This window comes from Syngnathus floridae, chromosome 11 (genome assembly GCF_059516105.1).
Source record: "Syngnathus floridae isolate MCC-2025c chromosome 11, RoL_Sflo_1.0, whole genome shotgun sequence".
NCBI classification, from domain to species: domain Eukaryota; kingdom Metazoa; phylum Chordata; class Actinopteri; order Syngnathiformes; family Syngnathidae; genus Syngnathus; species Syngnathus floridae.
Window position 1 is genome coordinate 14,736,499 of NC_142423.1, and position 14,378 is coordinate 14,750,876.

At 42.8% G+C, this 14,378-nt stretch overlaps 1 protein-coding gene across 3 annotated transcripts in view; it reads right to left on the reverse strand.

The window, feature by feature from the left end:
• Positions 1-145: 145 nt before the first annotated feature.
• Positions 146-14,378, reverse strand: part of slc16a1a (solute carrier family 16 member 1a) — a 30,410-nt gene continuing 16,177 nt past the window's right edge. For 2 of the 3 annotated variants that reach the window (XM_088389561.1, XM_088389563.1), the window contains 4 exons: positions 4,135-4,399; positions 2,397-2,540; positions 1,297-2,070; positions 146-875 (listed from right to left, as the gene is read on the reverse strand). In XM_088389561.1, coding sequence (XP_088245687.1) covers positions 652-875; positions 1,297-2,070; positions 2,397-2,540; positions 4,135-4,351 — 1,359 coding nt within the window. In that variant the 5' untranslated portion in view covers positions 4,352-4,399 and the 3' untranslated portion in view covers positions 146-651. Of the gene's footprint in view, positions 876-1,296; positions 2,071-2,396; positions 2,541-4,134; positions 4,400-6,950; positions 7,279-14,378 lie in introns of those variants that run through there. The other variant, XM_088389562.1, reaches the window with a different exon arrangement.

Consider the following 14,378-nt stretch of genomic DNA (forward strand, 5'->3'; position numbering starts at 1 on the left):
AATTAATGTAATTAAACGACATACAGTGGTATTCAATTGTATCCTATATTGTATATACTATATATATAATAATAATTATGATGTCAGACAAACAGTAGACATGAGAGAAAACATTGTAGTGTTTTTCCTATTTATTTGTGTGAAGCAAAAATAAACAATAAGCAAAGCTCCCCTGTAGTTGTGAGGAGTGAATGCAACACTGTATGTGACTTGAGAAAACACTGTACAAGATGCGAGGTCTCCATGCCGTCATTTTTAAGCATTTTCCATAAAGAAAAAAATAAAATAAAGCAACATCGTGTCCTAAACGTAGTGATATAAGTATCCACTACATTTATTCATTTATTGAATTTCAGAAAAGAAAATAACATACTGTGTAGTATAATGCTGGGAGTTACAGGTGTATTTATGAAGTGAATTCAAGTGGTCACTGCACCCAGACACAATAACAGTCCCTGTTATAAAAGGATTAGTATATATACCAGTATGTAGAAATATTTTCCAGTTAAGTGCATGTGATAGTACAATATAAGTGTTTTTTGTGGTCATAATAAAGTGTACGCTAACCAGAGATTTGTCCTGAATAAGGCAGGTGTTTTCAGATTTATCTCTATGGCTTGCAAGAAACAAATGGACTTAAAATGAAACAACTTAGGCACTGTCTGGGTTCCTGGCCTCTGCCAAATTGGCTGCATTGTCCCTGTAGGATTTATGATCTCCCACTCTGGCCATGCGCTCCTCCTCTTTCCTCTCTTTCCTCAGCAGCCGATAGTTGAGACCCATGCCCATGAAAAGGAAGAAACTCGAGATGATGAGGAGGATTCCGCAACCCTGGTACGTGTACTTGTAGTCGTGATAGATGTCCTTGAACTTCCCTGTGAAGAATAAAACAATCATGTTGTGATTTAAGTACAGCAGTCCACAGCGCAGGACAGAGTGAGACCTCCAAAGCTTAACACTGTCCGAGCCAGGACAGTTTAGAGTTCAGTACTATCAAACGTGTGACGATAACCGTAGAAATACTATAAATTGATCTGATTGGAACACGGAACGGGGTGTGGCTGTACGGCACAGCATTTATTATCAGTTACATTGCAAAACATAACTTTGCACGATAGACTATACTAAAATTTGGGTTAATTATTGAGACCGGGCCAGTCTGCGGACAACAAAAATCGACATATATTGTAATAGATGCCCATTGAAATGCACCGGAAAACAACAAGGAATTGCGATTATGCAAGCAGTATTCGACTCTGGAAGTTCCACTCGAATGTTTGCAATTGATTGGGTTACCTAGCAAAGGCGGCCCCAGCAACACGGGGCCACATTCGATGATAGTGACCAGGCCAACGGCACTGGAGAAACGTTGTGCCCCCACCAGGTCCATCAGGGTCTCGAACAATACGGAGCTGAGCCAACCGAAAGCAAAGCCAAAGAACATGGAGTAAATCACAAAGCCTTTGTAGTCGACTGACATGGGGGCGAAGACGTGACACACGCCATTGTACAGCACAGAGGCGGCAAAAAAGTATTGGATCCTGGGCCGAATCCATTTGGTGTTGGCCACGAGGCCCATGGAGGGCCGGGCGACCATGTCGACAAACGCCAGCACAGACAGCAGGAAAGCTGCTTTCTCTTTCGGGATGTCTTTGCTCTTGGCAAAATTGCTCAGGAACACTAACGGAGCGAAGAGGCCAAAGAACATGACAATATTTCCTGAAATGTAAAGCAAGAAGCCACGGTGCTTGAACAAAGACAGGTCGAGGAAGCTGTTCATGATTTGGGAGCAGGTCCTCCGCTCCGTAGTCTTGGCCACAGGTTTGGGCTTGGGTCCGATGGGTCGCATGAGGGAACCGGCAACGCAGCAGTTTAACAGCAGGCCACCCAGGATAAGGAAGCTTCCTCTCCAGCCAAAGCGGTCATAGAACCATGTATTGAGAGGCGCTAGGGTGGAAAGGAAGACTGGACTACCAGCCATGGCGATGCCGTTGGCAATGGGCCGCCTCTTGTAGAAGTATTTCCCGATCATAGTGAGGGCGGGGTTAAGGTTGAAGGACAATCCCAATCCTAAAACACAGTCACAAAGATTATTACTTAAATAGCACATATCAGAAAAGAACGACTTTCTAATGTTGGCTCTCCGGAGGACCTGTCCAACTATGAAACTACCAAAGTCAACCTGCTGCAGGCTATTTCCAGCAAAACAATAAATAGTCTTGATCATTGTCAATTTCTCACATTCATGTTATTTAGACATGGGAACCATTTTTAAATAGTGACAATTCTAACTGCATAATATATCCTATTCAGCATTTGAACAACCTGATGTAGTTTCAGAACAGTAGATGGCAGAAGTGTGCATAAAATAGAACGTGTCAAGTATTGTCTTTTACCTCCCACTACACCAATGCAGAAATATAGTGCTTGGACGGAATTGCAGAAAGAAGCAGCAACAAGGCCCAATCCGGAAAGACATCCTCCCAGCATCATAACAGGACGACTTCCATATTTATTCACCAGGATGCTGCTGATAGGACCTGAAAAGAAATAAAGACACACGCACGCGCGCACACACGCACACACACAGACACACACATGCACACGCACACTGTATTGGGTTGGGTTGGATGTGAGTCCAGTTCTTTTTGTAGCCACAAGAGGGCCACAGCAGCACATCTGAGGCACAGCAAACTCCCAACAACTTGTGCATCATTTTTGTCAGTGGTGCACTGCAGTAGATGTGTTTTCATTCCATTAATAATAGGATCTGTCAGAAAAAACGTGAGAGCTGTAATGAAATAATCATTTATTCGCCTTGGAGATGCATACACACTGACAGATGTGATTTGTTTGCGGAATCTCCTTTAATTGACTTGAAATGCATTTGAAAGACGATTGTGTTTCATTATGTGAAAGTGTGGGATGCAGGTAGTGGCCACTGTGTGCACCACTACAATATCAGCAAATCTTTACCGCAAGGCTCTCTGAACCAGGTCCTGATATACGTAACTCAGCCACGAGCCTTTGGTTCTGCAGTGGTAGGAAAGCTACGGCCCGCGGCACAAAATAAGACCCGTGATAATGTTTCATTTGCCTTCTATGCATTTGGGATGTGGGTTTTATCAGTGCGTCTATGATGACCCACCCACGAGGAAAAAGGCCTTCTTGCCAAATCCCCACACTGCCCAGTCCATCTAAATAGAAACTGACACTTTTTGTTTAGCGGTTGTCCAAACTCATTTGCTCGCGCCACGCGAGACAAAGGGTCTTTAAATTGTAATGCAGGCCGTCTCCGAGCTATCAATGAGTTCTTTCCTGGCGGCCCGCAGGGAAAGCTGCCCGGGATAAAAAGGTTGAAGACGAACCGGTGCGGAATATTATGAAGGTAATGGATCAAAAATGGAGGTGGTACGCAACAGTCGCTTAATGAACTGGTCCCGCTGACGTGCAGTGAATGCTTAGCACGCATCAGCGTCGCAGTGCCTGCCGCAAACTTTCAATTTCCAATGTGCCACTTGCTGTCAGCTGTGTCTATTTACATGGAAACATTTGCATTCATTGACGGTGTCACTCGGCCTCTCGGTGGAATGTGTCGCCGCTGTACGATAAGCCGCTTTGATTCGGTGATGTTCGACATCCTGCTTGCTGATGTAATGAGGAATGAGGGATTAAGATGGACGTGTAGTTTGACTTGAGTTTGCCATGAAATGACCTATTGTTGACTTTAATAGCAAAACTATCTCTTACATAATGTAGGATTTCAAGATATGCATTCACAGCAAAACTAACTACCTATATTTTTTGCACATTATTTATTTTAAATTTCACAAAGATCAAATATACATGATGGGCCGTGTAAATTTATTTTAGAATCATTTAACCACTTGAAACACATAATAGTAAGTAGAGCAGCGTGTGGGGTATGGCAAAGTCAATTATTAAAAAACAAAAAAAAAAAAGATGACATGGACCTATTATTGCTCTGCTATCATGCAAATGTTTCGCCACTTTCAATTTCATTCTTCGGCTCAATTTTCATGATGACTGATTCACATGAGGATACTACTGGAACTGAATTGTCACTTTGAATCATTTTTATCAATAAAATCTCATATGTGAGTATGTAGTTACCTCCTCCGTACGTGACGGCTAACATGATGGAGGAGATCCAGGAGACCTGACTGCTGGTCACGTCGAAGATTGCTTCAATTTCCTTGAAGAAGACCGTGATGGACTTGGGGAAGGCGTAAGAGAAGCCAATAGAGATGAAGGCCCCAATCACCACCATCCATCCCCAGCCGCCCTCCGGGGGTGTGTAGCCGACTGGACCACCGACGGCTGGTGCCATTTTCACTCGCTCGCGTTGCTTTCGGTTTCTCTATATGAGGTGCAGAGCCTATGCAGGAAAAAAACACACATCTGTAAATTTGTGTCTTATATTCTTTACATTTCAAAAAATATTGCTTAATTTTTCAGGAGAATAGGATATTTGGTCACCGTGTTTGAACTGTTATCATTTCTGCCACTTGTCAGCTACGTTTCCATGACCTGAATGCTCATTTTTCAATTTAAAAAGTCCCAAGGTGTCATGTTTGTGGTATGCATTTATTAAAATACCCTAAAGAACAAGAATTACGATGACACTTTTATCCCTGAATCTTTTTCTAGCCTTGCTGAGATTAGCCTTCTTTGGTAGGGGGGGGGGGGGGGGGGGAACCATTTATTTTATTGTCATTAGGGGGAGGCGACAGTTCATCACCAAGCTGCCAAATTAAACATGCCAATTAGTATTGTGGATCTGTAAATATCATTAATCATTCGTCAGTATTGCACCTGACAAGTGACCATCCAGAATTCCACAGACAAATCTGGTGAGTTTGAAATCAACACGTGCACGTAGCCATCGCCAAAGTGCACATTGGAAACATTTTGCTAACTGGACGGACAACAGGGTGCAAGATTGAGGATGCTATTTCGAAGCTAGCTTGACTCGGCATGCACTCCCATCCGCCCATCTCCAGCGGTGTCGCTTAAGTCGTGATGAATAAGAGTCCATGCGCAGAGTCAAACAACTTAGTGTGTTGTTTACACTGGGGAGGCCGCTCGGAGAGAGCATCGATCAGAGAAGGAACAGCACAAGTTCACAATGCTGTGTAGCCTCCAGCTCTGTGAAGTGCTCTCTTTCTTTTTTTTCTTCACTCGTTTTGTACTTGATTTGCTTGATGAATACCCTTATAGAAGAGCGCTCTTATAAACGTATTGGGTCGGCCACTTCAGAGCAGCGAGGAGTAAATATTTAATGCCTTAAAGAACTTTTGTTATTGAGCTGGGATTTTGGCTGCTGCTATGCAGCTGTAAATGTGCATTGGAACAAGTGAAGCCATGGAGGAGAAACTGTCACGCGTTCTTATTTACAGCATTCATACACACTTTAGATGCCACCTGGTATACATAAATAGTTATCGCCTCCTCCTTTTTGGACCAATAGATGAAGCGCCATCACTTTTTCCTGCGTTATTTTTATCTTCTATCGAATCTCCAATATCGTTATAGAGTATATTGACTTTTCTACAATGTGTACTTCAATTAATCGATTTGCTTATTTTGGTCAGCGTAGAATGCGTCGTGCATTCCAGACCGATCGAGACCTATGTCAGAGTTTCCCATCCTTTATTAAGATCTCAGCTATTTTTCACTCGTATGTATGCAACAGGCGGATGCGCTGATTAATTGAACCTTTTGACCTTTTGTGGCTGAGCATTTAATTGCATTGCTTGTCACCCTGTGTTGCTAGACACAGGCACATTTTCGGAGCATAATTAAATAATTATCAGATCAATTCAGTGGAATCAGATCTCTCACAGTACAATGGTTGGGAATCACTGACCCGTGCAGCTAAAAACACGGGCTAACATGTTCCGGATTCCCGTTCACGCCCGGCACCTAGCCGACTTTGCAAATCAAAGGTCGGCCTGAACTTCAGGAAAGCCACTTCAGAAATATTTGCTGTCTAGAAATAGTCGCCACGCGTCCACTGTGCAGGCTCCCAAATAAGACAATGTGGAAAGGGGTTGGGGGGTCTGTACTGGTGTTTAAATGATAAAAAATTCAGCAGCCGACTGGAAGTGATAAATGGACAACATAGTAAACACAGACAAGGCTCCAGATAAAACGACAAAATCCCTGAGATGATGATAGGAGGGGCGGCAATTTATCTGTAAAAGAACTGATTGCCAAACCTGAAGAAAAGGTGTTAAAAAAAAAATCAAGTCAATAAATAGAATACTACTACGACTATGTGCAGAGCTGTTAATGTCCCTGAAACTTTAAGGATCTAATAGAGCAGTGGGTGGCTTTTGTGCCTCTTACAAACAACTAGCAGCACAGAGCAGCTGGTGGGGGGCTCTGCAGAGACTCAGTGGGAGTCCACATTACTGCCAAATATCTACACTACTTGCGACTTGCTTTCCAGACACTGCCAACTTAATTGAAGTTTAATGTTGGGATAGATAAGAGCTGTTGGACTGGGCCAACATTAAAAGTAGTCTTGAAACAACATCTCAGCAGCAATTCCTCCATAGAGGCTGATATTTTTCATTTCTCATTTATGGTTAGCTTGGTACAGCCACAAAGTTGGTAAGAATTCCCAGTGAGGCCGCTGGAAAATCATTAGATGAGCTTAGCGTTGCTTCCGGCAATTTCCTTCATTCTTCCCGCAGCCGAGCCAGCTTTAGGTCTCCGGCGACTCGTGACTGCTAATCGGGTGCTGTTGTCTCATTGAAAATAGATGAGTATTAATATTTGCATGGGAAAATGAGATCTTCACATATCACTCGCACGTGTCAACGCAAGGCTGACAAAGACACGCGCGTTCGGCAAATGCCCAATATAGTCGGCCGCCGACGCTATCGGGAATTTTGAGAGCGTAGCCCTCTTCGGCATCTTACCTCGGCTGGCAGGCGCTCTCAAACGGGACCAGATAAGCTCAGCGGGACACGTCAACGCTGATCATGGAGGAGACTCTTTGACGATGTGAGGAAAAAGAATATGTTTCACGGATGCTCCAGTCACTTTTCATCCAGTCTGACAACAATAAAGCTCATGGGCGGAACAAATGTCATCCGCCAATTTTTTTCTTCCTCGGATAACCTCAAAGTTTGAAGTCCATTCAGTGCGCAGGTGAAACTTGGACGGTCTGGCGCAAGGGAGTAAGGTGGGGGGTCAGCTCTTATTAGCGGAGGGAGGCTTAGCGGCACGGCCTTACAATGCTTTCCCCACCCCTCCGTCATGTGCCGGAGCCGCACTCATTTACCAGCGGGCCGGCGTTTGACCTCTGAGGATATCCAATCATGTCTGCACTCTAACAGATAAGATGCTTTCTGTCACACCGACTTCCCCTATTGGCTGATTTATCCGGCCCTGAATATTAGAAGTTGTGAGCGTCCAACAACAGATATTGTTCATCGGCGTCATTTTTTACACTTCATAGGTCCGATGTGGCGGGACGTTTCCTTCCCAGCGACTTTGTACCGAGGCTTAGCAATGGCAATTCTTATCTTCATGAAGTATGTCTTCTCTTTGTTTGAAGGCTCAGCGTTGCCAAAATCACTTCAGAGCATGTTCAGTGCAGTCACCTCATACTTACATGCTTGCTAAACTTCCCAAGAGTCACCAATTGGACTTGTTTTTTTGTTTTTTTATTTAAATGCCACACTACATTTAAAAAGCGTCACTTTATCTTAAAGATAAAATAAGAGTTGTTGCATATGACAATTTTCTGTCTATTTCTTGATCTTGTTTTTTCTTTTCTTCTTCTAAACAATCTGCCGTGTGCTTCTTCACCCTGCACTATTCCCATGTTTGCATTTCTCCCGTGCGGCTCTTCTCTTATTCTGCATAGAAGAAATTGCCGTATACATATTCATGCCACACTCAAGTTTGATCTTTGGATCAGAAAGGGACTAGGATTAGATCAATCATGCTGAGCCTCCATCTCTGTCTCCGGGTTCAATCCCTCGGAGGAAAGAACGACATGTTCTTACATGGGGCTGCTCGGTCCAGTCGCAGTAACAAATCCCGGACCTGCTCACGTCATGGGCCTAATTGCTTTTAGCCATGCTAAGACTCTGTAAAGTAAGGAGCAATGCTTCCTTCTCTGCGTCTCAGGATGCATTTCCCCCTTGTGACTTTGAATTTCAGACATGTCATAGCTTGTCTTATAGGATGTAGTGTGTTTTACTGTTTGCATTAACTGGTCTATGCTTGCCTGGCAACTCGTCCACAACATAGCCGTTCTGAATTGGCTTCAGCTTATCTGAGAGCCTGTACACGGTTAGACAAACTGAAATGGATAGATTGATGGATTCCATACATGGTCTTGTCGTGCAGTGGTCCCCACACTTTCTGCCTACACGTGACATAAAGAAACCTTTTGACTCACCGGTATGGAAACAAATGAAATAAAAGTAAATGTATAAATACATGTATAAATAAATGTCAATCCATCCATCCGTCCGTCCGTCCGTCCGTCCGTCCGTCCGTCCATCCATCCATCCATCCATCCATCCATCCATCCATCCATCCATCCATCCATCATTTTGGAGTCAATGACAAGCCAAATGGTGTGACTTATGTCTCCTCCATATTTTGTTTTGGTCAGTGGCTTAGCAGAAAATCCACTTGACAAAAATAGAGCAATATATTCAGTGTTTTGTTGGGCACTTTTGAAAGCTTCATTGCCTCATTTGTCAGTTTGTCGCCAGAAACTGCATTTCGCGCAGTGGCTTTACTGTGAGAAAATTACTACTTTGAGTGAGAAACTCATATAAAATTTCACTGCTATTCTTTTTTTAAATGCAGCTATCTTTTTCTTGAAAGTTGTAGGCTCTTTTTCTGTCTCATCATTTCGTCCTTTTGGCCTTTCACAAAACGATGTGCAACATATTTGTTCTCACTTGCGGACTTACATTTTTCCTACTGTATCACATAACCTTGAAGAAAAATTGGACAGCAGCATAGGCACATGATTTTCAAAATACAACTTGGATTTTTATATCTTTAGTGTATGTGTGCTGTGTCGGGTACGGGGGCTTGTTTGTTCACAACGAATCAATTACGTATATTGTGTTTCAAAATAACAAACGGCCGCAATTAGCGGAGTCAGACTACGTTGACACAAGACGTACTCAAGATGTACTCATTGCGGTACTTTAAAAAAAAAAAAAAAAAGATAGGCCTCAACTCAGCCCGTAAATATTCCGTACTGGATCAGCCTTGCCTAATTTAAACCCATATGAATCGCAACCTACATAAAAAAGACTAGTGATCTAATTATCGTCAATGTCCACAGACCATCTTTTCCACGTTCTCACTCGGCAGTAGTTCTTGTGTAAGCCATGCGTGAGCCTTCATTAGCATCCATTTACTACGTGAGGTTTGGTGTATTTGCAGCTCACTTTTGGGGGGGAAAAAAAAGTCCATATAGCATTTTCAGTGGGATTAAAGTTGATTATCTCAGCTAAAGACGGCTCCTATAGCCTATAATCAGCTGTAAGGCGTCGTGGCGCACGTTCGCCTTCAACGTGCTTGTGTTCATTACAGCGCCTGTGCTCCTAAAGTGTGCCGCATGCAGCTTTTCATTTTGCACCCATAATGCATGATCTTAACCGGAGTTGGTTAGCAAAACAACACCCCGCCGCGTGAGCGGGAAAGCAATAAATGCTGCACCGCCTCCGCAACTTTGACGTGACTGAGTGTGATTGCGCGTCGGCCAACGGAAAGACCCGCTCGTGGGGCAAAAAGTCGGTGCCAATTACCTTTTACCGGCGCCAAGGTGCGTGCGCTACAAATGAAAGTGGAGTAAATCGCATCTTGATGGAGCGAGAAGCAGCCGGGTCCTCAGAAGGGTCACGGGCCCAATGTTTCCAAACTCAATTAGCTTAAAGTAAGGAAGAATCCATTCTGTTAAGGATACTTCAGTGACACAAGAGCATTCACCTTACAGAGCACACTTAACCAATAACACAATAAGACACACACACACACACACACACACGCACGGATAATAGTGGTGTTATTTTCTGTGTTTTGGAAAGGCTTTTTGCAGCCACACTGATACAGAGCTTCACAGCATCACTCAACGAGAAAGCAATTTAGAGAACATTAGCCTCATGAGAGGCTTACATATGGTTATCATTGAATTTTGGTAATTAGCGAAAACTAATTCAAAACAGAGAATTGAAGCCACATTGTTTCTAGCTCTCAAAATAGACGTGTATGTGTCAAAAGTTAGAATGAAGGTTGCACTCTTCAAACTGCTGAAGCAAAACACAATTTGACTCAATATTGGTCCAATTTATAACTTTGCAGTTTTAAGGGTATATCCATTTCTTTTTAGTCATCCTGTATACAATGTTGTTTTACCGGCTTTCTGTTGCAATTGTATTCTGCTTCCTTTTTATCTGGTTAAAGCCTAAAATATGGACAGTATTTCTTTTTGACATGTTTTCTAGTATTGACTGCTTCATATTTTGACATGCAATTACACAATGTAATATCTATCTAAAACAACAACAACAACAACAACAACAACAACATCTTGCTGGTCTTTGCTAGGGTGACATGCTGCAAGGTGTTGATGAAGTTACAAAGCAATTTGGGGCCTGCTTTGTGAACGAGCCGAGCACATTTCAATGTTATCGCCGGGATTGTGAACGGCATACAAAAGGAGCACAGCGATACACACACCAGTGGGCGCTACAAAGGCGAGCGTCGGAAGTGACAGCTCTTGGAAAGCTTCTTGATAAATACGTCAGTCCAATAAGATTTTTTTTTTTTTTATCTTTTGTCTTATTTACAAGGCACGCACACACACTCATACTCATACATACATTGCACTCTCCATCTGCTTTGGAGCATTTTAAGCAGCCCTTTGTACTGACAGATATCCGGCTATACAATGCTCCCTGTCATAACGTCAAATAGCTGTACTGTAATCATGCTTAAGTTGTTTTCCTGTGCCGAAACATTGGCTTGACAGTATTTGCCGACTGAATATGTCCCACTTTTAAAAGCGTATGATTATACTTCTTTAATGGACGGATGAAAGGCATTTTATTTACATAGCACTTAGTCTTAACAAAGGCCATTTGTGGTACTTAGCATAAGAAATAAAATGCGGTATTAAAAGCTTGAAAAGCTACTAAAGTAAATTGTAAACGGTAACCTGGTCATTTTTCACAATGGCAAACTTTGACTGTACCTTTGTGAGTCGTTAAAAGGGCCTCCATTTTTAACACTTGCTGAAAGGCAAATAAAGTATCAAAATGAATTATAACAAACACATTTATGGGGCTTGGTGTTCTTGCGTGCATCTGTGAAGCCACATGCGTAGAAGAGTGAGACATTTCTGGTGTGTACTTCCTGCTCCTTTGTGGCACATTCAATGGCATTCTCTTTACAGGCAGCACATTTCATCCACATGACACTTCATTGTAGAAAATGAACAAATGCCACATACTGACTGTAGCATGCTGATGAAGGACCCCTAGTAGCTACAGAGACAACATTAAATGCTCTTTTCCTTGTGGAAGTGGTGAGCTGAAACACCTGGGCTCAGGTCAGTGGCTCCTCAGAGCTCTTGAAGGCGTCCGGTACCATGTTGTGGCTTACAGCCATCATCTTTGCCACGAGTGCCGATTAATCGACAATTAATCAATCGTCACGATTAAATCGGAATCAATGTTGAACTCATTGAACCGTCATCATTAAACGCATGATTTGACTATTTTACAGTTGCCGCCAAAAAATTGTTGACGCTCATATTTAGGTGAAGTCGACGAGGGAGCTCGAGAGGTATTATGATGGGATTATGAGTAGATCCGCTACTTGGCACAGCAGCATGGACAACTGACCTTGAGGGGAATAGGGAAAATCGGCACGGGGTGAGCTACGGGAGTACGCTAACAAGTAACAAGAGGCTGCTGTATATCAGGGAGCCAATTCGGAGCGCTTTATCCGATGAGGGTCAATTCAGTTTTCCCCAGCCTGAGCGTGCCTCCTTAGAGGGAAGTCGTCAGCACCAAATGGACACAACAACTCGACATTATGACTATAGGAAGCGTACAGCCACCAATTAGTAATATTCAGTACATTTGAACGCTTTTTGGACTTGGAGAAATGCACCATAGTGTTTTTTCTGTTGTTTTTGCAAAATCTAATTGGGTCACCACATCATAATTAGCAGCCCAAAATGGATCCAATTGAACTCAGTGAAAATGTGGCTTAAGTTCGGAGCACATGTAACATTCAGGGCTATCTGCTTTGGGACTGGAGACTCGTAATTGTCATTGGAGATATTTTGTGGTGTGCTATGTTGGTTATCTCAGACATTTCTTTGTCCAGAAAAACATTCATTCTATGCTTGTTCATCTAATCCAAACTTGTCATGCATTTATTGACCTCAACTAAAGAGTACAATGCTAAATGAAAAACACTTCATCTTGTAAATTCTTTTGTGAATGCGCATCTGTTGCCATCTTAAAACTACAATAATACTGGGCTCTTACCTTTTTTTTTTTTATTTCTCCAAATCCCCAATGAGTGCCTGACCTGTTTTATTTTGAATCATTTATTTTGAATGTCACCATGGACCTCTGAGAGAAGCCAGATGGCCACTGTGTGGAGTGATACAATTCGAAAGACAAGAGCGCTGTTGCGCTGTGGTACTGACTGGGCCGGGCCACTTTGGCTCAGAGCCCAGGCCTGGACCCAGCACACAGGCATTGCAAAATCTTTCTATTCTTTATCATCATCATTTTCCTCATAGTCTCCACCTGCAAAGGTTTCAGTAGGTGCTGTCGGCAGCTAATACAGACTGGGAAGTCTAAATAAGATGGGCAGTGGCATACTGTTGGAAAAAAAAAGCTAAAGTTATAGCAGAGTCTTTAGCAAACAGTACAAGTCCTCCAAATGAATGAGGACATCTTGTGGACAGAGTATATTCTGCGCCACGGTGTCATTAGCTTGCGTGTCTTCACACCATAAACTATCTATATAGTGCAAGACTAAAATTGCTATCATGTCATATTTTTCAGCATTTAAAACAGATGACAGATGATGCTTAGCATGGTCAAATCCCATCCTCCCGCTTGTCCGTCATATCGATCAGGCGGGCTTGACGTGTGGATCAATCAGAAGCACCGCAAAGGCTCTTTGCCACTGCTGAGCACCGGGTCTTATCATTTGAGATGTTGTCCGGTTTTAGGCCAACTGGAAACAACAGCATTTGCAATCACTAACAACAGCAAAGATGCCTTTCTGCTATTTGTAGCAATTGTAGCAATCTTTTCTTTAGGGCTGTCAAATCTTTTCAGAATTGATTATTTTATGGATTCTTCCATGGAACAAATGAACATTTGAATAGCAGCTAATTTTGCATGAAAGTGGATAATATTGCAAGATTTGCTCGACAGTCTCCCCACAAGGCTCTGTGAGTGTGCAAATAATTGACGCATCCCGTTGTCACGCTTTCCATCTCTACGATGTCTGACTGGCTCGTTTAGTCTGTCTTGATGTCGTCTGAGTCAGGCTCTGGCATTTGGTCTCGTGGGTCATACACCAAGATCCATGACTCACCACTATAGTGTTGACTCTCCCTTTCAAATCTGATCTGATTGGTCTCATTATTCATCACTCACACAAGTTGACACAGAGGATTGGTATAAAAAGCAAAAGCAGAGCTGTGGTCACAGAGCAACGGTCACATACTCCAGAGTAATTCATTACAAAGTGTGAATTATAAAAGTTTCTAGTCTGACTCAATGGAAAAAATGGGCCATGTATGTATTCAACGTACCAGCTCAAACTTTGCAATGTGGACGCAATTCACAAATGATCTTTATGCCAATATGATAGCAATGACTTCTCTTCAGTCTTCCAACCTTTGTTTTGTTTTGGGAAACCGACAGACTTTGAATCACATGACATTCACCGCAAGTGGAGGGGATTCATCACTATTTGTCACTGCTCTTTTTCTCTGACCTTGTTTTGTTGATTTGAACTCACTCTGCAGTCCGGGTGGAGGTTTATGACAAGCCCAAAATAAAAATAAAGGAGGATAAGTACCGTAAATGATTGCCGGTGGCCGGCACATTAGCGTGGATATCATGCGAGAATATTTATGCAATGTGATTGGAGCGTGTCCTGCCTCTCTGCTTTACAGGACCGTTCACCGTTTGCAGCCATAAAGCCTCAACGGTGTACTTTAGCATCTTATCTGCGCTCTGCTCATTTTCCGCTTGAGGAAGTCAAGAAAATTGAGTGGGAATTGCTCAATGCAAACTAGCTGTTCTTTCCACGTCAAGAGTGCAGCACAG